Source organism: Triturus cristatus, chromosome 4_1 (assembly GCF_964204655.1).
Source record: "Triturus cristatus chromosome 4_1, aTriCri1.1, whole genome shotgun sequence".
Taxonomy (NCBI): domain Eukaryota; kingdom Metazoa; phylum Chordata; class Amphibia; order Caudata; family Salamandridae; genus Triturus; species Triturus cristatus.
In genome coordinates, this window is record NC_140585.1 from 1,168,976,259 (window position 1) to 1,169,001,754 (window position 25,496).

The 25,496-nt window shown below is 45.8% G+C and overlaps 1 protein-coding gene across 2 annotated transcripts in view; it reads right to left on the minus strand.

The window, feature by feature from the left end:
- The window catches only part of LOC146856276 (C-type lectin domain family 4 member G-like), a 73,874-nt gene that overhangs the window by 15,494 nt on the left and 32,884 nt on the right, over positions 1 to 25,496 (minus strand). For both annotated transcript variants that reach the window (XM_085654372.1, XM_085654371.1), the window contains 3 exons: positions 20,690 to 20,779; positions 17,960 to 18,108; positions 12,268 to 12,374 (listed from right to left, as the gene is read on the minus strand). In XM_085654372.1, the coding sequence (XP_085510498.1) occupies positions 12,268 to 12,374; positions 17,960 to 18,108; positions 20,690 to 20,779 (346 nt within the window). The remainder of the gene's footprint in view (positions 1 to 12,267; positions 12,375 to 17,959; positions 18,109 to 20,689; positions 20,780 to 25,496) is intronic.

The window sequence follows — 25,496 nt, forward strand, 5'->3', positions numbered from 1 at the left end:
CTCATTTACTACAGTCTTCTCAGTAGGAAATACTTTCAGTTTTTTTTACTTTGATTCGATCATGAAGGCATTCAGGTGTGTCACACATTTGCCATAAATTCAGAATGTTAGCACTCTAGTTGCTCATTAGATCACTGTAGTAGAGTAAAGCTACTGCTCACCAGAGAAGTCTTCTGCTGGTATTGAAAGTGCATGTTTCAGTCTGCATGTCAGGAGTTTTTTAATGAAATAGAAGAGGATTTGAAAAATGTGACCTAATTTTTCTTTCTTCAGCACTAATCATACTTTCTATGGCAAAATGAACCCCCTCATTTTGCCTTTTTAAATTAAATGTTTTAAGAGTCACCACTTTATTCCAATCAAGATGGCTTCAGGTGTGCAATAGGTTTGTCATAAGTAGGACTGTTAGTGCTCTAGTTGTTCTTTAGAACACTCTGGGAAGCTGCAGTAGAACACAAAGGAATCAACAGACAGTCTCTGCCCTTGTTGGATGTACATGTATTACTGAGAATGTCAGACTTCATTCTCACATGACTGAGAAAGATACTGTGAATTTACAGAAACTATGCTCTCAGTTCAGCTTATAGATCACCTTCCAAACCTCTGTGGGAAAAGCATGAGAAAATTGTTTTCTCTCAAACACGATTCATGATATCCCAGCAGAAGGCTTTTTCACATGGTAAAATCACCTTAGAACACACCACAATTCCTAAAATGAGTATGGTACCATCAACAAATGATTTATAATGTAACTAAAGTCTTAAAACCTTATATTAACTGCAATGCTTTTCAATGAGGTGCTAACATGTCTTTTGGTCCCAAGATGGCTGCCAACACTTCTTGGATGAAGTGCTGACAGCCAATCAGATCTCATGATGAGATGTGTTGTTAGGCTTCGCCCAGATATATATATTTATTTTTCCATTAATATTAACTACTGAACGGATTTACACCATTTAATCAATCAATCAATCAATATAAACTTTATTCGGATACAAATACATATCCATAAAAGTGCAGACAAACAGCAGCATATTCAATGAAAAATATCAGCAACAAAAGAACAGTTAAAAAGAATCCAGTTGAGATTAAAATTAGTCCTCCAGTAGTACAGTACACAGGATAGAAAGTGCAAAGTCCAATAAAATGAGATATAACTTAAAAGTTAAAATATCAAGGTAAAATACAAAGGATTTAGCAGGGGCACATAGAGTTCCGAGTACGTACCGACGCCTTCAAGAAAGAGCAAACCCGAAAGGTTAGCTCATCATTTTTTAAAGCAATGACCTTCCCATATGCAGCCTTATAGTCAGTCTCCAGTGAGGCTTTAAAATACGGAAGAAAAAACCTTTTAGTGAGTATTGAATAATAGCAGCAGAAAAATAAAAAGTGCAACATCGATTGTTTCTGTTGGCTATTACATGGACATGGCAATAGATAAAGGTTAGAGGTAAACCCAGTGGGAAAAGAGAGCATAAATTTCATGGTGTCAGTCCTCAGCCGGAAGAGTAGCCCCCTTTCCCAGCTACTAATTGGTTTTAATAAATAGCTAGAAGGTGTACGTGAAACATTCTCAATACACATATATCTAGCGACTGACACTTTCTTGCGCTCTTTATCCAATCTGGCATCCCTATAGAATGCATAGAGAGCCATCTGAAGGGATTTACTGCTAATAGTGCCGAGGTCTAAAGGATTAGAAAATAAGTGTTCGCAATTCACACTGGATAAACTTTTGTGTACCACTGCCAACCAAGGTATGTTCATTTCCTTATCACATTTCAAACAGTCTGATATTATCTTTCCGGTTAGTTGGGCCGCGGGATTTCTCCAAACTCTCAGCCAAAATAATGCTGGGCGAGCCTTAATGTAATCTTCAATATATGGCAGGTTAAGTTCACAGTGACAGGCATATTTAGAGGAAGAAATAGATGCACCCAGGATTTTGCGACAGAATCTATTCTCCTCATCCTGGATGATGCCACTATTAGTATGTCCCCAAACTTCAGCGCCATAAGTGGAGATAGGTATACATTGGAGTCTAAAATTTTTTAACAGTGGCAGATACCACCTATGTATTCCTCGGCTTTGATAGCCCGAGTATCGTGTTAGTAGAGTTTGTGAACTTCCTCCTGCAATAAGCCACATCGTCCGCCCATAATCCATTTGAGGCAAATACCAGACCTAGATATGGGAAAGTGAGAGTGCTCTGTAAACTATTGGAATTTAAAACTATTGATGACTTAAAATACTTCTTTGACCCACAGCCATTAAAAAAGATTTTTTGAAATTAGTGCATAAATCCAAGGCGGCCATAAACTCTACAAAACCACGAACCAGAATACGAAGGGCTTTTGGGGTGCGGCCCATCAGCACCGCGTCATCGGCATATAACAGGGCCGGAAGTTTAATGCCGTTAATGCGTGGGTCGTCTTGGGTCAGTGTTATCAGAGACTTATTCAGATCGTTGATATACAAGATGAATAAAAGAGGGGCCAGGACACATCCTTGCCTGACCCCTCTACCAACTTCAATAATTTTTGAGACCTCCCCGTCCCTGCTTATGCGCACTCGGGCGTGTAAGTCTTTATGCAGATAAGCTAAAAAGGATACAAGGGACTCATCCAGACCATAGTTTAAAAGGGTAGTCCACAGCCGAGACCTGTTAACAAAGTCGAAGGCCGACGTGAGATCCATGAATGCCAGATATATAGGTGTTTTCTTAGCTACATTATATTTGCCGATAATCAAGTTGAGGTTGAGGCATTGTTCAACAGTACCAATATTACTCCTCAACCCCAACTGGCAAGGATTTAAAATCTGACACTCCTTGGCCCATGACCTAATTTTGTTATACAGGACCCTCCCCAAAATTTTCAGCGTATTATCAATCAGGGAGATCAGCCTGTAACAACTCGGGTTTGAGCGGTCCCCCTTTGTGAAAAAAGGCACAATAATACTGGATGACCAGGTAAGGGGTATAGGGGTATTAATTAAATTATTAAAAACATTCAACAATAGGGGCGCCCAAAAATCAGGATGACTTTTGATAAGGTCGATGGGCAAGCCATCTGGGCCAGGGGCTTTACCTCCCAGGCTCTGATCGATAGCCTCCTCTACCTCCGATAGGTCAATCGAAACCCTGTTAGTCATTATATACTCATTAATGATTTTAGGTACAGCCAGAGCAGAATAGATCTTACTAAAATGCGCTTCCCAGGACTCACTAGAGATATTGCAACTAATAGGAGACATAGGGTTCCCTAGAGACCTCATGCCTTTAACAGCCGACCAAAAATCCTTACCATTTTTTAACGCGGTGGCCCGTGCAAGATTGTCCCAATGCTCTCTTATGATTGCCTCCTTTCTAGTTGCTATAGCTCTTTTATAACATAATCTAAGTGATTTAATAAGGGAACTATCTCTGGGTTTGTTAACAAGTGCCCTGCGCAGGGCTCTATTAGCTGAGGCGCAATCAACATTGAACCAACCTGGGTCCAGGTGGGCTTTCTTATTAGGCCTAGACAAAAAGGTTTTAACTCCTGCACAAAGCTGTGAGAAGGCGACGACTACCTCCGGGTTATGTTCCTTAAACGACAGACAAGTGTCGATCAATTCAGGGTGAGTTCTTACCATCCTGCCAAATATGGCTTTGTTGTCTATTCCACGCCAGACCAATCTGAGATTGTCAGTAGAGGGGGACAAGTCCCTAGCACCACACTCTATATCATAGATTGATCTAGACATAGAACTCAGGGTTAGATTGACAGGATTGTGATCCCCCTGTAGTGTGGGAATCACCTCAGCTTTTAATACACAATTCCCTAAAGGGGCAGTAGTAAAAATATAATCAATAGTGGAAGTCGAGCCCCTGCCTCTATAGGTGGGTTCAATATGGCCCTCTCTAGTCGACACTTCTGCGAGCTCCATTATGTTTGTAAAGTTGTTAATACTTATAAGGTCTAGTAATTGGGCCCCCCTATGACATAATGGTGCCATGTTCGTAGGATAGATAGCAGAGTGGATGCCCCTCGGGACCTTAACATTAAAATCACCCCCTAGGCAAATGCCCTCAGGTTTAATGCCGCGGTTAGATGTCTGTATATTGGAGATGAAGTTAAACAAACCAATATAGTTCATTTTGGAACATTCTTAAAATCATTATTATAAAAATTAATTAAATAAAACGAAATTCCCCGTTTGTAGACCAGGGCTTGAAATTTGTTGTTATTGGTGGTGAGCGCCCTAGCACGGCCCCCTGCCCTAATTTTAATCCAAATTGAGAGGCCTCCAGCTGGTCTTCCAGAGTCTGGAATGGGGGCTACAGTATTAAAGCATTCAAACACCTCTAAAAACAACTCTTGTGTGGCCCAGGTCTCTTGGAACATTACAATATCTTGTTTATGAATTAACTCCAAACAGTCAGGCAAATTCATTTTAGACGCGAGACCTGCCACATTCCAACTCGGTATTTTGAGAGTGGGTTCAGCGTTAAGGGTGGCTCGGGTGTCGAGTTCACAAGACGGGGATACAATTAAAGAGGGGACTAGCTCTACTAAATCTAATTCTGGTCGGGGAGAAGATAGTCAGTCCTGGCTATCCAAACCAGATAAGGGCGTGAATCTGTTGTGTAGCGAGAGGGGGTGGGCGGCAAAAGGCATATCAATAAGAGATGCCTCCAGGGAAGGTTTATAGAAATACCCCAATGGCAGGGCACAGATACAGGTGTTTAAATTAGGCTGGGCCTCCTGGGACTATAATATTGATCTAACCAATGAAGGTCTGCGAAAATTAATAGCTATACAGTCCCCTTTAATACGTTTTAGGGAGTCTCCCACCCAACCAACTCTCCGTACCATAATAATATGGTCAGTAAGTGATGCCCTGAACCCTTTATGTTTGGATAGCCAGTCTAAGCTCTTATGGCGTAATTGCTCCCATGATTCTGTCTGATTTGGCCTTAATGGGGGCACACCTGCCATGACCACGACATAAGGGCACGCCTCGGTGGGTAGATTTAGCACCTCCCTACAGCACAAAGGGTCTGATGATCTTGAGATATCAATACCACCCTCTCGTGGTATGCTGCCAGCATCCTGAATATTAGAACGAGCCACAATGGGGATACTGACAGTAGGCGTAGTGCGAGTCACGTTCTTAGCAAGTGGGCGATTTACACAACCATTGTCAGAGATGCCGTTTTCTCCACCATTGCCCTCAGGTGCAAAACACAGCTTAATTTTCTTACACACATCACAAGAAATAATTGCTGAGTTCAAGTTGGTCGCACCGGTCAAGGTATTTGTACAGGTTGACATATTATTACAAGATATAAGTGGCATTCCCAAAGCAGTAGACGCAATAGAATCAGTGTGGGTGGTAAGAGTCTTGTTTGGGAGCTCAAGCTGAGGCAAGGGCAGATGTTCTCTCAAAGTGGCGAGGAAACTGTCAAGTGCACTTTTAATAAGTTCAGTGACGGTGTCCACAATATAACGCATGACAGCTTCGCTACAGCCCTGACTTTCAAAAAGAGGCAAGCCATTCTCAGTCTGAGTTCCAATAGAGCGGCAAGAGTCAATAGTTGGAATGTGAACCTGGGCAACAACTGTTGGAGAATTAGGAGGAGGGCGTATCCAGGAGCTCAGTACTGAGCGAGATGAGCAAGGGCGGTTAGGCTGCTTCCTCTTAGCAATTGTCACTTTTGCTGGCTTCCTTTTACGTTTTGCCCCAGTAATTGCCTCAGTGCCCACTGGGGTGTCTAATATAACCACATCTTGGGAGGGAGCTTGGGATGTAGTATCGCCGTCAGAAACTGCACAACTGGTAATAGAGCTGTCTGGTGCACTGTTATTCGAGTCGGCGCCCTCCAGAATGGGAAGTGGGGGGAGAGGGGATACCCCCAAACCAAGGGAAAGATGCCTCTCGGTCAGTTCAATCTCGTTACTCACAATACTAACAGCTCTGACATCAACCAAAACCGCAGCCCGATCTTCTCGTTATTTCCTCTTTGTAGTTGTGTTCACCGAAGTGTCTGCTTCTGGCAGCCTACGCGATAACTAACGAACCACGTTTCCCAAAACGCTAGCGCGCTGCGCAATTGGCTGTCAATAGGGTCAGCAGACCCCCCTTAGCGTGACCTCGACGACTTACTCTTGTTGCAGGGATTTCAAATGAAAAGTAATTGTTTTGATTAAAATTTCTAAGAGACCAGGTTTCCTGGAGGCAAACAATTGCTGCATAGTTTTTCAAACGCGAGTGTAATTTTTGCGGTTCGCAATTTAGGCTGAGGAAATGAATGAGGGTCATCCGACAATAGATAACTGCAGTGGCTGCCCTCACCCGTGAGACAGGCCGCACCGGCCTAATTCTGGCTGCTTCCGTCTACATGGGGAGTGGGTAGCGCTGCAAGCCTCATCTGCCTTTCTTCTCAGGCGTTACTCCTTAAATGGTTCTAGCCTCCGTGGCACCCGGGTCCCCTTTACACCTGCTCGCTCGCCATTTAACTAAAAGAAATGACTCTGAACCAAGGGCTACCTTTTTGCCAAATTTGGTGTAAGTACGTTCAGCAGTTCGGGTTGTAGCTGCGACTAAGGGTTCCTAAGGAAAATTGCATGAGGAAAACACGTTTTGGGACCCCTCTTTTTTCTCAGCCCCCGCTTGCCGAATCACCCCGAAACTTTCAAGATAGGAGCCGACCGGAGAGCCCCACGAGTTTTGAAAATTTCACAAAGATTCGTCAAACGGCGCCAAAGTTATTGGGAATAGAATGTTGCGATTTTCCTATGGTAACTAGGTCCTAACTATAACTACCTACTGGCGCCTGCCAGTAGGTGATATATATATATATATATATATATATATATATATATATATATATATATATATATATATATATATATATATATATATATATATATATATATATATATATATATATATATATATATATATATATATATATATATATACATGGAAAGCTTTGGGGTGATCCTTCAAGTGGGGCAAAGATAAAGGGGGGTCCCAAAACGAGTTCATATTTTCATAGGAACTTCAGACACAGCTACAGCCCAAACTGCTGAATAGATTTACATCAAATTTGGCTGAAAGCTAGATCTTGGTCCAGACTGAGTGTTCTTTGTGATTTGATGTAAATCTGTTCAGTATTTTTTGAGCAATTAATGCTGAAAAACGTTGGATATTTCACACCACAGGGGATATGCAGAGCTGACAGATCTCCTGCTAAAATCTGATTAACTGCCAGCAGGAAGTGGTGGCAGCCATCTTAGGACCTCCCCGAGCTTCTGAGAGGCCCCGGGGACCCCATTACCCGGGGCTGAGGTAAAAAAGAGAGATCTCCCTCCCAGAGCCTAATCAGGCCCAGAGGACCCACCCCCTGGGGCTTAAGTTCATTAAAAGGGGAGCGGGCCTTTTGGCTGCCCTCCGGCAGCCTAAAAAGGCCCCAGGGGCTGAGTAAATAAACAAAGGGAGGGGGCCTGCCCCATCTCTCTGGGCTGAACTATAAATAAAAGGGGAGGCAGCATTGTGATCCCACTGCCCAACCCTGTAAAAGGGCTCTGGATCCCCCATCCCCTAGGGCCGTGCAAGTAATTACGAGGGAGGGGCGCTGCCCCTCTCCCTAAGCCTTTAAAGACCCTGGGGAACCCATCCCCAATGGCTGGCTCAGTTACTGTGCCTGAGGAGCTCACCCCGGCACACAGTAGTTTCCCTGTCTGCACCGAAGTGGGCTGGAGCAGACTTCTGTTCTTTTCACTGCCCACATTCCTGCGGGCAGGGAAACAAAACACATATTGCTTCCACCCAGAGGGAGAGAACATAAATAGCGGCTCTTTTCCGATGGGAGCAATGCAGGCTCCTGTATCCTATGGGGAGCCAACTGGGGTCACAGGGGCCCTGGGGCTTCCCCATGGGCCCCTGCCAAACATGTTGTTTGGCGTGTGCCCCGGGTGGGCACAGTGGCACCCATCTATAATATGAGAGGGGATGGGGTCTCCAGGGTTCAAGAAGGCTAATTGAGAAGGCCTGCCTGGCCCCCTCCCCGTTTAAATGAGATAAGGCTCTAGGGCATGGGTTCCTTGGGGCCTATGAATGCTCGGGGAGGGGGAGGTTGCAGGTCCCTCATCTTTTTAGTTGAATTTGGCTATGGGGATGGGGTGCCAAGGGCCTAATGAGACTCAGAGAGGGGGGGCCCGTGACCCCTACTCTTTTTTAAATTTAATTTGGCCACAGGGATGGGGTCACCAAAACATAATGAGGCTAGAGGAGGGGGGCACATGCTCCCCGCCCTTAATCTAAGGGTTGTTGGTGAGTATGCTTTGGCCCACTGAGAATGGGGTCCACGGTGCCGGAGGGCCAACCCTAAGCTGGCACACCAAAGGTTGTGCACAGCATGGGGTTGGCAGCCTGCGCTGGGTGTTGACTGCGTTGAGATGTGTTGGCCACAGGGTCTGGCCACAGTCCATGCACAGTGTGCGGTTGGCTGACTGCGGGCCCTGTGGCCAACCTCTCGTCGTGCACCGTAAATGGCCATGAGCAGCGTCTACAAGGAGGATTAGCCACAGGGCCTGGCCACAGGCCGGGTCCTGCAGCCAAACTCGCAGCATGGGGTTGGCTGTCTGCAGAGGATTGGAAGCAGGGCCTGGGCACTGGAGAGGCCCTGTGGCCAACCCCCCGCCACACATGGCCGAAAACTGTGCATGGCGGGAATGGCTTTACGTATGGCAACAAAATATTAAACCCTAGAAATTGACTGAACAAACCAAAGATTAAAGTAACGTTATAGTTAGGGGAAATGTTCACTAACAATGTAACATTTGAAACAAAAAAAACACAGAAATGCAGCAGTTGTAGTTATAGTTATATCAAGATAACTATAATTCGTGCCCTCACCACTACCCCACATATTAACTCACTCATAACATCTTCTATGGCTTCATTGATAATATCACTGCAACATTTGCAATGAAATTATTGATGAGAAAAATGTGCATGGCGGGGGCTCGAGTTATTAGGAGAGTGACATTCACTTAAGTAACAGGCATTGGCAAAGCAAAAGGGTCTCACTGTAGACACCTATTGGCTCTGCCTATGTTTTTCTCTATAATGCATAGCATCAAAGCAAATGCTGTACCGCATGATAGAAAGGTTTTTTTTTTATTAAAAGAAGGGATACAAAATAAACCCAATGATGAAACAGCTGGGCTGTATCATTTTGTAGGGGCTGCATGCTTTTAACACATAAAACGATGCAGCCCAGTGACCGCACCATAGACCTTTTAAAAAAACAAAAACGATATTGGTGTCCAATAGCCAGTTCATGAGGGCAGCTACTGGAGAGGTGGGGGACCAACATGGAGGAGAACAGGGCCACTGAAGCACACCCTGATGAACGAAAGCAACATGAGGAGAGGAGGACAAGGAGGAAATGGGTGAGAGAGGGTAACTTTAGTGTGGGTGGTGGTAGAAGACTACGGTGAGAGAGTGACACAGAGGGAGAAGCACAACAGCTTACGAGTGAGAGATGGGATGAGGGACAAAAGCATTAAAGATATGAGGAAGACAGCTTGCAAACAAGTGCACTCTCTTGGAGAGCTTCTAAAAACAAAAAAAGTAGCTCTGAAATTCCAAGAAATGGAAGGACACAAGTACTTGGACCATGCTCTAGTGCAGTGGTTCCCAAACTTATTCAACCCACGGCTCCCTTCACCTATTGGCCATTGGCCGCGACTCCCCATTATGTTACCTGCTTTTTGGTGGGTGGGGGGATGTTAGCCCAGCCTCAGAAGGACTTACATTTTTCACCCTGAAAACATTTGGGATGAAGCCGATGAAGGTATTATAATCATATATGATGTACCAAATTAAAAAAATAACAATTATTTAATTAAAAAAATGTAATTGGTTATGTCAGGAACAATACTCTTCAGCAGTGGGGTCTGCATATAGAATTTTTAAAAACTATTCTTTGTTTTAAAAAAATGTTCCTTTAGAGGGAGGGGCTCAGTGCTGGAAACTAAGTGGAAAGGGAGATAGGTGGGGGACGAAATATAACATTTTCATTGGCACCTTTCGTGAGATCACGAAAATGTGCCAAAGCATGCCAGCAAGAGTAGAGTGAACATAGACTAGTCTAGTTATCCATAAATTAGTCATGTAGTTCAATGCAAGCATTCAAGTGGACATGGATAGATACACTGAAAAAGCCAAAAGCATTAGTTAGCAATAATATAGAATAGCCGCATCTTTATTAACAATTTTTCATTTTGCCCTGAAAAAGGAAAAAAGGAAATGGTTGTGGCTTTCTAACTTTCTGTAAATGTGCCTTAAATTGTTTTATTAAATACTGGCCAAAAGCATGTAGAAACTGTTTTGATAAATTGACAAGCGGTCTAATTATTACAGACATATGAATCGACTCTACTTCCCTATTGTGGCAACCCAGAATTTACTGAATTTAGAAGTGCCACTCTGTTCCCATTTACAAACCTGGTTCAATATATTTCGGTCAGGGAATGGAAAAATTCCATTAAAAAAACTATGCTCTACTACACATCTGTTCCCATTTGCAATAATCCAAAAACTAACTTTTTAACCTTTCTTATTAACCCGTGCAAATTCTGCCCCCTCTGTATGTTTAGCACCAAAACACTTCGGTGAAGCTGTGGTTACAAATAATAAATCCAAAATGCATAGATTTAAATCTTTATCTTTAAATAGCTACCAGGAACTAGAAATGTTGTGGCATAGAAAAAACTGAAAGCCCAGGGTCTCGTGTGGTGTTTAAAGTTTGAAAGGAAATACGAACAATTCTAAAATATGGAAATGACATAGTAACCATATTAAGCCTTGTTCGGTGGTGCGCCCTAAAAATGTAAAACATCATTCCTCATGATGCGTGCGACTAGCTGTCAGTCTCCAGGATAACCTGTAATTTTACCGTACTTACAGCAACCGTTTTCACAATTGCCCCACATAAGAAATTGTTTGAGTGTTTTATTTCCTGCCAGTCCGAGCATTGTGCTTACAAAACTGTTCAGTCAGGCAGCCATCTGGCTTCTAAGAGTCCGTGCTGGCTGGAGGATGCAGGCCTGTGATCTTTGCTCATTGCTTCTTCCAGTGGTTCCAAATCTGTTTACGGCGCCTCTAGCTAGATTTTATGGCGCACCAGGGTGCCACGGCGCACAGATTGGGAACCACTGCTCTAGTGGATGGCCAGGTGAGGGCCAAACCCTAGAAGAGAAAGTGAAGCCAGCACATACTGACAAATAAAAAGCAAGCAAATGAGAGAGACAATGAAGCTAGCAATGCTAAGGAGTGGGCGGGCTCTAAGCTCACTGTAAAATGTCTTGCAAGTGACAGTGGATGGGCTGTCTCAGCGAGACCTAAAAGGGTAACTTGAAAAATTAAGGCACGCAGATAATAATCATGCTACAATAGATTTTCTGGCAATCTGATAGTTCAGAAGATATGGTTATCTTTAAGGCTAGCTTTAATGTCTGAGATCCTGGCCAGCGTTCTCTGTGCCAGACACTAACTGGCATTTGTTATAAGTGGTCACCTGAGACAAAAAAAGGTGGCCACCCAATTACATTTGCTGAAAGTTTCAGGTGACAAGATCCTTAATCCATATTTCACTTTCTAATATATTAAACATGCATTTATGTGCTACCGATGATCAAATCTCTGTTGCCAGAAACTATAACCTTTTTCCAGGAGGGACACTCCCTGGTAATGAGGAAACTTCTTTCATATAAACTGAGACCTCAATGGTGGAGCTGTGTGGGGGAGAGCAGTGACACTGACCGGGGAGGTCTGAGGTCTTGCTCCATACCCCCAAGAGAACCCTCAACTCAGTCTCCCTCGCCCTAGCCACTGTTCCACGTTTCTAGAGGGACAGAAAGGGTGGAAGGTACTTCTCCTATTTTGCAGCCAAGACCTGGAACGATCACCCCCTCCACCTCCAGTGAAGCCTGACACTGCACCATTTCAGGAAAGACCTCATGACCTGGCTCTTCGAATGACCCCACCGAAGCTGCATACAAACCCCCCCCATGCCTTGAGACCCTAACGGGTGAGTAGTGCGCTTTACAAACCCCTGATTGATTGAACCCTCCTTTTTTCCTGCAAATCAAGAAGGGTCATTGTTTTAAAACAAGGAACTCATGGATGCCATCATTTTACACTTTGTGCTCAAACAAGTAACCACATCAGAGACACATGCTGAGGATACTAGTACTGGAATATAATAACCTGAGCAGTACAGGCTCCACGTTGACCCACTGCCAGATTCCTTCCTGGGCAGAATCACTCAGACCAATCCAGTGTACCTGTCCATTCAAATTCTGTGCTAAAAACATCTGGAAAACATAAGTAAAAAAATTCAGTTTCTTCCAATAAGACAACTTAATGTTTCGATCAGCGATTGCATGGCTTCCTTCCTTTCCATTCTGTCCTATTAGAACAGGATCGTCCCTAAAATCCCCTTTGTGTCTTCTCTCTTTTCCATGTAACATCTGTGGTCTGTACTCTCCAACTAGCCCTATACGGTTTCTTCTTCTCCCCATTTCCTCCGTAAGATGTCTATCATTCGCTCTCTTGCCTATGAAGCTTATGTTTCTTTTCATGTAAAACCTTTGAGTGCTGCTGATGCTGGCAAAAATTAGAGGCGATTTTCAAAAACATTTGTGAGTTCAGGGATAGTATTATGAGAGTGCTCTTTTACATATTCTTACATGCGTTTGTGAATCGGCCCTGAAAATAACAACTTTCCATTAGTAAAAGTACAACGATGTTACAGTCATTTTCATTTGCACTAATTGTATTTATGAATATTTCATTAATATTACCATTTCATTTCAATTTAGTTGTTTTGGGGACAATTCACAAATGCATGCAAGAGAACATAAAGAGTACCAAAGGAGTACTACTTTACATACTCCAAAATGCCTTTGTGACTACATCCTATAATATGCACAAACCTTACTAAAGATGAAACAGTATACATTGGGCAAAAGAAATGTGATCTAGGCAGATTTTTTTCTGGGTCTTACAGTTGCGTTATGTTCTATGTTATATGCAACATACTCCTCAGGGGCTCACCAGAGTGTGTTTAAGAGACTGCTCAATCTGCTTTATGGTTTCAACTGTGTTTGGAAGGTGTATGTAGCACTCGTTTATGGCAAGAAAAAGTGTTTTTTTTAAGTGCGCGAAAAACAGTATTTTTCGTGGCTTCAGAATTGGGCCTTACCTGCAGGATTGAACAGTAATTACAACGTGGGAACTGAGCCTGTCTGTATCCAAGGAGATTCTGATCCAGGAGCACCTCCCTACCCCCTGCACACCAGCCTGTGCTTTTCTGATTGGCCCTTTAGCTCCCAAGCAACACTTAGCCCTTCCTGAACATCTGCATGTGCCCTTAAAGTTTGTGGAGGGAACCCCAAGTCAGCGACCTCCATTTTGTGACCCTTCTTCTCTGTGCCCTAAGCAGCACAATGATCCAAACACAAAGAAGGTGGACAAGAACACAGATTTGTGCTTTTTTGCTCTTCCATAGACCGTTTAAATTTACCCTTTGGTTTCTGTGTATTATCTACTTTAAAACTGCTGTTTTTGTATGCCTGTGACAGTTTTAATTCATCTCCTAATTTTCCCCTTACTGTGCAAAGGCCTCTAGAAGGCAATCCACCCCCCTTTCTTACAAGGTAAAAAGGCAAAATACACCTGAGAGGCTAACCAGAGGTTGTACGACACAAACATGCATTCCTAAACCACGCGTGTTTAAACCATGCGGTCTTTACAATGACTGCTTCTTTACCTTGCATGCCTTTACCACGTACCTTTTACAATGAATTTTGTTGTAAAGGCATGATTGGTAAATGTATAAGTGTAGTAAAGATCCCACCCCAGCCTCCCCGGAGCCCTAAAATGCGCCCCTCCTGCATTATAATGTACCCATCCCAGTCCTATAAACTACCCTGACCCCCTGCCCTGAGCCCAACAACACAGCCCCCTAGCCCAAAAAAAACTACCCCCACACTGAACCCTAAAAACTGCCCACAGCCCTGAAAACCACCCATTCCCCACCTGCCCTGAACCCTAAAATTCAGCCCTCTGCCCAAAAACTACCCCGACCCAAGCACTGCACCCTCAGCACTAAAACCTGCCCCCAACCCCAAAAACTGCCCCTTCCCCCTGCCCTGAGCTCTAAAATTCGACCCACTTGCCTAAAAACAACCCCGACCCCAGTGCAGCTTACCAAGCCGCGTCCCAGTCCCCCTTCCTGCTGCGATCCTTCCAGTTCCTCTCCTCGCTCATCTGCTCAGACAATTAGAACACTGACTGTTGTGTTAACCACGTATATGCGTGGTTAAGGCATATGCAGGGAAACGGCACTTGTGCTTAAGGCCGCATTGTAAAGGCAGGTTCCCCTAACCGGAGTGTGTTTAAGAGAGTGCTTCAGTTGCTTCATGGTTTTAACTGTGATTGTAAAGTGTATGTAGCACTCATTTATGGCTGGAAAAAGTGATATGTTTAAGTGCCCGGAAATGAGTCAAGGGCAAGCTGCAAGGAACAGCAATGAATGTAATCGCTGAATGTCTTGACTTTGGTGATTGTACTTAACACATTACCATCACTTTAACTGGGGTTTTTGAATTGCCACCTGGACCTTTCACGAACTCCGAGAGCGGGAAAGCTCTCTAAAGCTAGCGGTACACGCACTTAAGATTTTGTCTGAATGGTGTTTTTGCCTTAAGACATATCATTTTCTTTTTTACACAGTCTGTATATTACATTGTAAACTGGAAAATTGACTGTAGGGGCTGCTCAGATAATAGATAGCAACAATGTGTTTTGTGAGAATGCTTCTTAGAAAAATCATATTGCATAATGAATCATACAGTAGAAGCATAAGATAGACCCCCTAGGTATAAACCTATATCGAGGAGTGCCTGAATGACGTGGATCTACTTCAAAATACAAGGTCTCTAAAAACATTTATAGTCCAAACACACAGTCACAAGAACTAAGTATCTGCTTAGCCCAGAGACAAGGCTATTGACTTGTTAGCAAGCCATTACAGAGCAGAGTGCAGTGTCTACTCAATCAATCAATCGATGAATTGTAAGCGCACTACTCAACGGTGAGGGTCTCAAGGCGCTGGGGCGTGAGCAGCTCCATTCAGTCGATCAGCAATGTCTTGAGTGACTTTCTGAAGTTGTTTAGGGAGGGGGCATGCCTGATGTCAATCGGGAGCTCGTTCCAGGTCTTGGCCGCAATGTAGGAGAAGGCTCTTCCTCCTGTTCTGGCTCTGTGGATGCACGGTATTTTGGCGAGGGTGACGTTGGTGGATCTGATGTTTCTTTTGGGTACGTGGAAGGAGATTCTCTTGTTGAGGTATTGGAGTCTGGTGTTGAGGAGGCATTTGTAGGCGTGGGTGAGTATCTTGAGGGTGACTCTCTTTTTGACGGGGAGCCAGTGCAGGTTCCATAGGTGTTGAGGGATGTGTTTGTGTCGGGAGATGCCGAGGACGAGTTGGGCTGCGGTGTTCTGTATTGTCTGGAGCTTGTGGAGTAGAGACTTATTGATCCAGGCGTAGAGGGTGTTTCCATAGTCCAGTCTGCTGGTTATGAGCGCGTGGGTGACGGTCTTCTTTGACTCAGGGGTGATCCATTTGAAGGTCTTTCGAAGGATGCGGAGGGTGTTGAAGCAGTTGGAGGCGATGGCGTTGACCTGTCTATTCATGGAGAGGGAGGAGTCGAGTAGAACGCCGAGGTTCCGGGCGTGGTCCGTGGAGGTCAGGGGCTGACGAGGTCGGTGGGCCACCAAGTTTTGTCCCATCCTGATGGGGAGGTTCCAAGGATGAGGACTTCTGTTGTTTCCGAGTTGAGCTTCAGGCAACTGTTGCTCATCCAGGATGCTACGTCCTGCATTCCTTCCTGGAAGTTGAGTCTGGTGGTGGTGGGGTCCGTGGTGAGGGAGAAGATGAGCTGGGTATCGTCGGCATAAGGCACTATGCTGAGACCATGCTGTCTGACGATGGTGGCGAGGGGGGCCATGTAGATGTTGAAAAGGGTTGGACTGAGCCAAGATCCCTAGGGTACTCCGCAGTTGATTTCTGTAGGTTCGGAGAGGAAGGGTGGCCATCTGATTCTTTGGGTTCTCTCGGTGAGGAATCAGAGGATCCGGTCGTCTGCGGTTCCTTGTATGCCAGCGTGGTGGTGTCTGGCGGTGAGTGTGTGGTGTGAGATGGTGTCGAAAGCTGCTGAGAGGTCAAGTAGGATCAGGGCGCGGTGTGTCCTTGGTCGAGGAGGGTGAGGATGTCGTCTGTGGCGGCAAGTAGAGTGGTCTTTGTGCTATGGTTGCTGCAGAACCCGGATTGGGAGGGGTCACGGATGGAGTCTTCGGTGAACCTTGTTAGTTGTGCGTTGACGATCTTCTCAGCGACTTTTGCTACAAAGGGGAGGAGAGAGATGGGATGGTAGTTTTTTAGGTCTGTAGGATCTGCTGAGGCCTTCTTGAACAGGGTCTGACTTCTGCGTGTTTCCAGTCATCGGGGAAAGTGCCGGTCTTGAAGGTGGTGATGATGGTGCGCTGTAGTTCTCATGTGATGGCGGTAGCGGCTCTGTCGTAGATGTGTGATGAGCAGGGGTCTGTGGGGGCCCCCGAGTGGATGCTTTCCATGGTCTGGGCAGTTTCTTCGGTTGTGACCAGAGTCCAGGAGGAGATGGTGGGCTGGCTGTTGTTGTCGGCAGCGGGAGTGGTTGTGGAGTCCGGTGTCTGGCCGTTGAAGTTATCGTAGAGGTTCTTGATTTTCTATTGGCCTCAGAGGCATTCAAAAAGGTAAATAAAGTTACAGCTGAAATGAATTTGGAAATAACATGGAAGGCCTGCATTCATTAAAATTTGAGGGTATGAGCAAAACAAATGTATTTGTTAAATTCGGCATGTCAGATGGATTTAAACTTCCATGTAAAATAAAATGAGACTTCTTTCGTTTTGATGGAATTTCCCCAAGATAAAGTATATATTTTTTTTACTTTTTGTATGCTAGGCAGCCTAGGTTAAAACAGAGTCATCTGCTCTTTGTTGCACCCACAGCTGTTGAGAAACTAGGGAAAGGGCATATTTATACTAGGATTTGAAGACGCCGCGAAGGCAAAAAGCACATGCTCTGAGGCCTCCCAAACTAGGACATGAATATTCCTTCTTTCTTCACTTCCCCTTCTTACCCCAGTAGAATAGCATTAAAACTAGAGCGGTAAGGCCGTTTCTAACTAGCCCCTTCCTCCCCTCGTCTGTTTTTGTTCATTCCTCTCCTCTTACTCCCCTCCATAAGCTGTACATTAGAACCATCTGGTACTAAAGCAAACAGCATAATTTCACTCAGCGCTTTACACTTCCACGCTACACAATTCAACTCTCCACAGTTGCATTCCACACCACATAACTCGACAACAAACCACATATTTCAACACAGCAACACAATTAAACAACACATACATCCAATCCGCACCACAGAATTCCACATCATGCCACATAATTCAACAGCACACCACTTAATTAAACTACACAAAATACCACTCCAGCACACAAAATGGCATTCCACATAATCACACTCTGACACACAATTCCACTCCACATAATTCCAGTACACTCAGTAGCACATAATTCCTATCCACATATTTCCATTACACACATTGCCACATAATCCCATCACACAAAAACAAATCCACAGAATTCCACAACTGACATAACAATTGCGAGCCACATAATTCCACTCCACACAACATGCATAACTCCAATCCAAAACACATGAGTAAAATACATTCTCATTTACAGCACCAATACCTCTAACTCTCACAAATGTGCGACCAATCTCCACTGCAAATGCTTGTTTCTGTGTATTGCAGATCAGTCGATTTCTGTTCTTCCGGTGTCTTACCTGTTCTTCCGGGCTTTCGACTGTCACCAGTCGTGAGCCACGTCCAATGCAGTCCCTTTTTGCACTTTCCCAGGGTAGTATTTCTGAAGAGAAGTAGTAGCAGCTGATTGCATGTGCTTTCCACCCCGTTGGACATGTGTAGAGAGAGTCTGAAAATTATAAATAACATTTAATGAAAAGAATATCCTTCAGACGGATTTATCTCTACGCACCATTAGAAATCTTGGACATTGATTACAATCCGGATGCCTCAACGAACCCTAAAGACCTCACCCAACATTGACAATGGGTGCAAGACCTGCTGGACAATCTCGCAAACCTCGGACTCAAGCACCTGGTGACCACCCCCACCCACTACGCGGGACACACACTCGACGCCATCTTCTCATCCAGCAAGGACATCTCCTTCAGCCACGCCACTGGACTCCACTGGACGGACCACAGCTGCGTCCACTTCAGCTTCAGAAGGACCACGATCCACCACCACCAGCAACAGGTTGCACGCCGCAGCTGGAACAAGATCACAGCCAACCAGCTCGCAACCTCCCTGAGCAAGAACCCACCCACCAGCGCAACGAACCCCAGCCAAGCGGCCACCAACCTCACGAAGTGGATCAGCGACTGCGCAGACCACCTCGCCCCTCTGAGGACCCCGCCTAGCAGACCCGGCAGCAAGAAAGCCCCATGGTTCACCGAAGAACTCAAGAGCTCCAAGAAGAACTGCCGAGCCCTCGAGAGAGAGACTGGCGCAGAGACCTAACACCTGACAACATGACGGCCCTGAAGCTGGCCACCCGAAAACACCACCAACTGATCCACGCCACCAAGAAGACAGCATTCAAGGAACGACTGGACAACAACGCACACAACAGCAAGGAACTCTTCAACATCGTTAAAGAGCTCTCCAACCCCAACGCCGGAAACAACGACATCACCCCTTCGCAAGACCTCTGTAACTCCCTCGCCTCCTACTTCCACAACAAGATCGCGGACATACACAACAGCTTCAGCACTCTACAGTCGCACGCCACGTCCGAACCACCGCCCCCCACCACCACCCTCCGCGCCTGGACCCCGATCAGCTCCGAAGACACCGTCTGCATGATGAACACCATCCACTCCGGGTCTCTGACCGACCCCTGCCCCCACCATGTCTTCAACAAGGCCGACGCTGTCATCGCACCCCACCTGCGAGACATCATCAACACCTCCTTCGACACCGCTACCTTCCCGGAGAGCTGGAAGCACGCCGAACTCAGCGCTCTACTAAAGAAGCCATCAGCCGACCCCACCGACCTCAAGAACTACCGCCCCATCTCGCTGCTCCCGTTTCCAGCAAAAGTCATCGAGAAGACCGTCAACAAGCAGCTGTCCGCCTTCCTCGAGACTAATGGATCCCTCGACCTCTCGCAGTCTGGCTTCCGAGCCAACCACAGCACCGAGACCGCCCTGATCGCAGCCACCGATGACATCCGAACCCTGCTCGACAACGGAGAAACAGCGGCCCTCATCCTCCTAGACCTCTCCGCAGCCTTCGACAAGGTCTGCCACCGTACCCTAGTGCAGCGTCTCAACAACGTCGGAATCCAGGAGAAGGCACTGGAGTGGATCATCTCCTTCCTCACCGGAAGGACACAGAGAGTCCGCCTCCCACCGTTCAGATCAGAAGCCACCGAAGTCATCTGCGGCGTTCCTCAAGGCTCCTCGCTTAGCCCAACCCTCTTCAACGTCTACATGAGCCCCCTCGCAGCCATCGCACGCCAGCACAACCTCAACATCATCTCTTACGCCGATGACACCCAGCTGATCCTCTCCCTCACCAACGACCCCGACACCGCCAGAGCCAACCTACACGAAGGGATGAAAGAGGTAGCCGAATGGATGAAGAACAGCCGCCTGAAACTGAACTCGGACAAGACGGAAGTCCTCATCCTGGGTTCCTCACCCTCCGCCTGGGACGACTCCTGGTGGCCCCCCGCCCTAGGCAACACACCCAAACCAACAGACCATGCTCGCAACCTGGGCTTCATCCTGGACGCCTCCCTCTTCATGACCAGACAAGTCAACGCCGTCTCCTCGGCGTGCTTCAACATCCTGCGCATGCTACGTAAGATCTTCCGGTGGATCCCCACCGAGACCAGGAAAACGGTCACCCAGGCCCTCGTCACCAGCCGTCTGGACTACGGCAACTCCCTCTACGCCGGAACCACCGCCAAACTCCAGAAGAGACTCCAGCGGATCCAGAACGCCTCTGCACGTCTCATCCTGGACATCCCCCGCCGCAACCTCATCTCCGGACACCTGAGAGACCTGCACTGGCTCCTGGTCAACAAGAGAATCACCTTCCGTCTCCTCACCCACGCACACAAAGCCCTACACAACCAAGGCCCAGGATACCTCAACAGCCGCCTCAACTTCTACGCTCCCAAACGCCAGCTTCGATCGACCAGCCACGCCCTCGCCGCCGTCCCCCGCATCCGAAGAGCCACCACAGGAGGAAGGTCCTTCTCCTACCTCGCCGCCAAGACCTGGAACTCCCTCCCGACCCACCTCCGCCTTACCCAGGACCACCTCGCCTTCAGGAAGCAGCTCAAGACCTGGCTGTTCGAGCAGTAGCGGACCCCCTCCCCTAGCGCCTTGAGACCCTCCGGGTGAGTAGTGCGCTATACAAATGCTTTGATTGATTGAAGACAAGCTAATTGGTGTGGCGCTCCATGACAGCATCCTTACCCACTTTAACGCGCAATGCTGCCACGTCTGATTCCAAACGCTGTCTCATTTCATTGCGGCTGCTCTGGGCATCGAGGAGGCCCTTGGACACTGGAGAAATAAAGAGTGTGATTTATTTGCTATTATACCCATTTATGAGCAAATGAGAAATGCGATTTGAAAGCACACAGACATATTTGTATTTCTGAAGCTTCTACTGCACCTAGAATTAGCCCGCTCTGCACTATGCCCTCACATAGAAACATGCACTCACAATCCTTTGATGCACTCAAACGTCCCTCTGAAATAATGGACTAATGTAATATGACATTGACTTGTAATATGCTGCGTGTGTCCTTTTTGGAGAGATGTCACGAGAAGGGGGAAGATTGGGCATTATTCTTTGGGTGCTGTCATTTCAGTGCTCCTGTTCCATCTGCAAAATTATAACTTTAGAACGCAAAGCCTGCCTTGATTGCAGAGAACTGCAGCCAAACTCTCCCATATCACCAAAAGAAGATATATTCAGGCCCCCCAGTGATTTCTGTCTCAACTCAGGGCTTTTTTAACAAGCATTTGCAATGCAATAGGTTTCGCGTTAGTAAAATGTAGAGCTATTGGCTTTGGAAATGTAAAAGTAATACGGAGGCTAAACAACTTTTTTCTTTTGATTTATTCACTTTTATAACAATGGCTGCCATTGCTACAAAAGTTAATAAATAAAAAATAAATAAAGTAAATTTTTAAAAAAAATTGTTTGCCCGCCACATTACTTTTCCATTTGCAAAGTGAATAGGTCTGCATTTAATTGATGTGGGACCTATTGCATTGCAAATGCTTATACTGGAAACAATGGGTGCTCGGGAGGCTGCACACAGGATGTGCGCTGAGTGGGAGAAGAGGAGCTGTGGGAGGGAGAAGGGGGTGTGAGGGGAACAGAGAGTAGGAGCAGGTAGCGGAAGTCGGGCAACAAGAGAAAATAAGCACACAAAAAATAGAAAAATACCATATCTCAGCGAGTGCTGTCTCCTGTGTGGCACTGTCTCCTGTGTGGCGCTGATATCAGGAGAAACCATCAGGTTGACCATAGAGCAAGCGAGCAGTAGAAAGGAAATAAATAAAAAAACGCAGGTGCTGCCATTAGAGTGCAACCTCTGGCAAATGGAGAACTAATGTATTCCACCGAACCTGGTGGCAGGGAGTTACTAATTCGTGAAAATAAAAAAGGACAGGAGCCCGAAGGTTTTCTTAGCATTCTGCTAATTGGGATACTGCAAGGTGGGGCTTGAGAATGCTCAAGAGAGTTAGTCGAGCAGTGCCGAGGAAAATAAAGGCGTGGCTCGCCAAACTCTTTTAAAAAAATATTATGATTTTAGTAAGCAGTGCAGTATGCCGCCTGTGCCGCGCTGCTTATGGAAAGCATAAAATATTGAAAAACATTAAGTTCGGCGAGCCGTGCCTTTCACTGGAGTGGGGTGATGCTTATGGAGATGGAAAAAAAAGGCAAAAGGCAAGTTTTTGCTGCCAACTCCCCCCCCCCCCCCCCCCACAAAAAAAACTTTACGTTGCAGGCAAAAGGCATGCAAGAAATGAGTGCTGACAGACTGTAACTAAAGCATACTGAGTAACAACACATGTCCTTCTGGGAGGTAACAACAGAAGACAGGGAGGTACTAAGGAGGGACTAATAAGCCTATTAACAAATCAAAAGCCAACATTTGCAAAGGAGAGTGGCATTAGCAAATTAAAAAGATGGGTGGAGTGTGGGCAGAGCTTCAAGTCCATACCTGAATACAGCATGTCTTGAAGAGACAGTGCGAGCGCTGCCTAGGTGAGACCTAACAACGTAGAGGCATAGTTACAACAGAATAGCGGAGCGTGGTGTTACGTCATAATTGGTAACGCTGCGCTCCGACATTCTGAAAACGCAGGGATGCACCATTTTTACAATAATACAGTGCACCCCTGCATTTCTCCTACCGCTGGCGCTAAATTTAGCTGCCTAGCACCAACGCAGGCACCCTTGCACCATAGTCCAAGGGTGCCTGTGTTGCAGGGAATGATTGTTCATGTGCATGAAGGTACACCTTCCTGCACATGAACAATCACTGATGGAGATTTTCTCTTTCAATGTGTGCTGCATTCTGCAGCACTCATAGACACAGCAAAAACAAGGAGAAATCAATCATTTCTCCTTGTTTCGCCAGTTTAAGACTAGGTTTTCCCTGGTCTTCTCTTTGGCACTGCCCCATATTTACGCCAGCCTTGTAACAAGGGGGCAGCTTCACAATGCAATGGGTGTTGCGGTGGGAAGCCCATTGCAACACACATCGCCCGCCACTTTCTCGCTAAGTGCTGCGTGTATAGGGGCATTATTTACAAGGCAGCATTAAGCAATGTTGAATGGCTTAACGCTGCCCTGTAAATAAGGCAAAGGGGTTATCGCTGCCAGAACATTCTGGTGGCTATAACCCCTTGTAAATATGCCCCCAATATCATATACATTTGTCTCCTGCCATAAACAAAAGGTGTCCAGTTGAACATTCTTGACCAAGGTCCTGCAAAACGTCTGAAAAAGCCTGTCGATTTGCAACTGTCTTCAACCACATTTTCAATTTTTCTGCATTGACCTACAAAAATATCAAATTTAGAATATTGACTACAACTATTTTGTCAAGGTAAGTACAGATGTACTATTCTTAACTACACATCTATGTCTCTTGTCAATCTATATCACCAATGTATGTCAATGGGAGTTGAGAATAGTTTATCTATACCTACATATACTTACTGTAATGATATAGTGACACTTAATTTCCTAGATTCACTATTTTTCTAGGTTGAGATCAGCAACTTAATATTTTGACACACAACCCTTTGTGAAACATGCACACTCAGTATATTCAGGATTTAGTTTTATTTTCTTATTTAATTTACCTAAAGGTCACACACCACAAATCATATTGTCTCTATGTGCTAGGACCTGATATTAAACTCAACAGTAACGTGCACAGTCTTTTGGAGTTGTCATACCCCGGCCTGCTTGTGCTGTTTGTTCCCCTTAGCTGTCACTGTTTTCTAGCTGAGCAGATGCCATGTACTCTGCTGTGCACTTTTCACTATTTTCAAAGTTGGGCAGGTGTTATGTACTCTGCTGCGCACTTTATTTAGCATGGTATGGACATTAGTTTGAGTGCACTGATTCGACAATCTTTATTTGATCAGCTGTCCTGCCATCTAATTAAAGGTCTCCACTCCCTGCCTCAGTTTCCTACCAGAGCCAGCCTTCCATTTGACAATAAACACTCAATAATCGTCAGGAAGGCTCCAGTGCTTGATGTGTTTGTTTACTCAACCTTCAATTTCCTGTCCCAGACACCCACCGGAAATAGCCTTCTAATTGACTGGAAACGCCCAGTAATGTTCTAGAAGGCTCCAACTAAACACTTGTATAGCAGGCTATAAATGCAGCTTTCAAACAGCCCTGTGCTTGACTTCATTGGTCCACACTGGGAGAGAGCTGTGTCTCCCGTCAGAGCCGTCCTTGGGTTCTAGGCCCCACCACCTGCAACAAGAATAACCTGACATCTTTTGCCTGGAAGTGGAGGGTCAGCAACCCCGTTATGATCGTCTTGATCACCTTGGGGGGAAATGTTCATCTCGCAATATGAAAGTGCTATGGTTTGAGCAACTGGTATTCTGTGCCACCTCTTGTTTTTGGGGCACATGGTGCTTCAGTGGGCATGGAACTATAATCGCTCATTGTTGCTGCAGTACCAGCATCGGCTGCCAGGGTAAGTATCACTAGTTCTCAGTATGAAGGCGGGGGTACTAAACTGGGGTCAGGAGGCTCTCAGCTTACTCGATATCCCTGCTTGGCTTCCCCATTTCCAGCTGCTGTAGTTTGGATGTGCTTACCATCACAAGGGTTAATGTTGTTCCTTGGTGATAGCTACACATAGATGTTCAGCCTGGCTGGTGTTGGATTAGCCAGAATGAACGCAGGAAGAGGTGAGGGGTCCAGCTAAGGCCATAGCAACCCTGTGCACTTGGTGTCCATGGAAAATCATCCTCTCTCCTGCGCCTGCGCTCTGCCTGGGCATCTGGAAGTAGCAGCCAGACAGCTACTGCTGAATGTATGCAGGAACACAAAAGAAAGGAGGAGCTCTAATTGAGTGACTAATGACTTTCAGTGCAGTGATGCGGGACAAGCACTGAATGGCGTTATTCTAACCCCTGATGCGTGGCACTTGGCAGGGCTGCAGAGTGGAATCCTGTTTCTTTGTATGCCGTGTGCTGGCTCACATGACATCCTTTCAAGGTATGAGGGCGGACCCTGTGACATCGGTGCATTTCTGAATGTATTTCACTTTAAGATGATACTGACCTTTGACCTCACAAGCAGTAGGTATTAGGTACAGCAGTCTTTAGGAGGCTACAATGACCCCATAAAGATGCCAGAAGGAAAGGCAGAATTCGAAGGTGAAATCAGTTTCAACTAATTATTTACAAGGGGATTAGGGAGCCTAGTAAGCAGTGGTGTCTTACAATGGGACTAGGGACGCAGGTTGGCAACTGTGACTGACAATGGGGTTAGGGACCAAGGCTTGTAACTGTTACTATGAGGCTTGGAATGATTGTTGGTGGTTTGTTATTGGAGATGGTGTTAGAAGCCATGGTTTGATGCCAATGAGGTTTTGGACCATGGGCGTGGGTGGACAGTCACAGTTGGGTTATTGACGTGGATGGTAGATATCCCTTAAAAGCAGCATTTAGGGACTGAAGCTGCTAATAAGCTTTGACAAAGTCTTTAGGTCTCACTTATTGG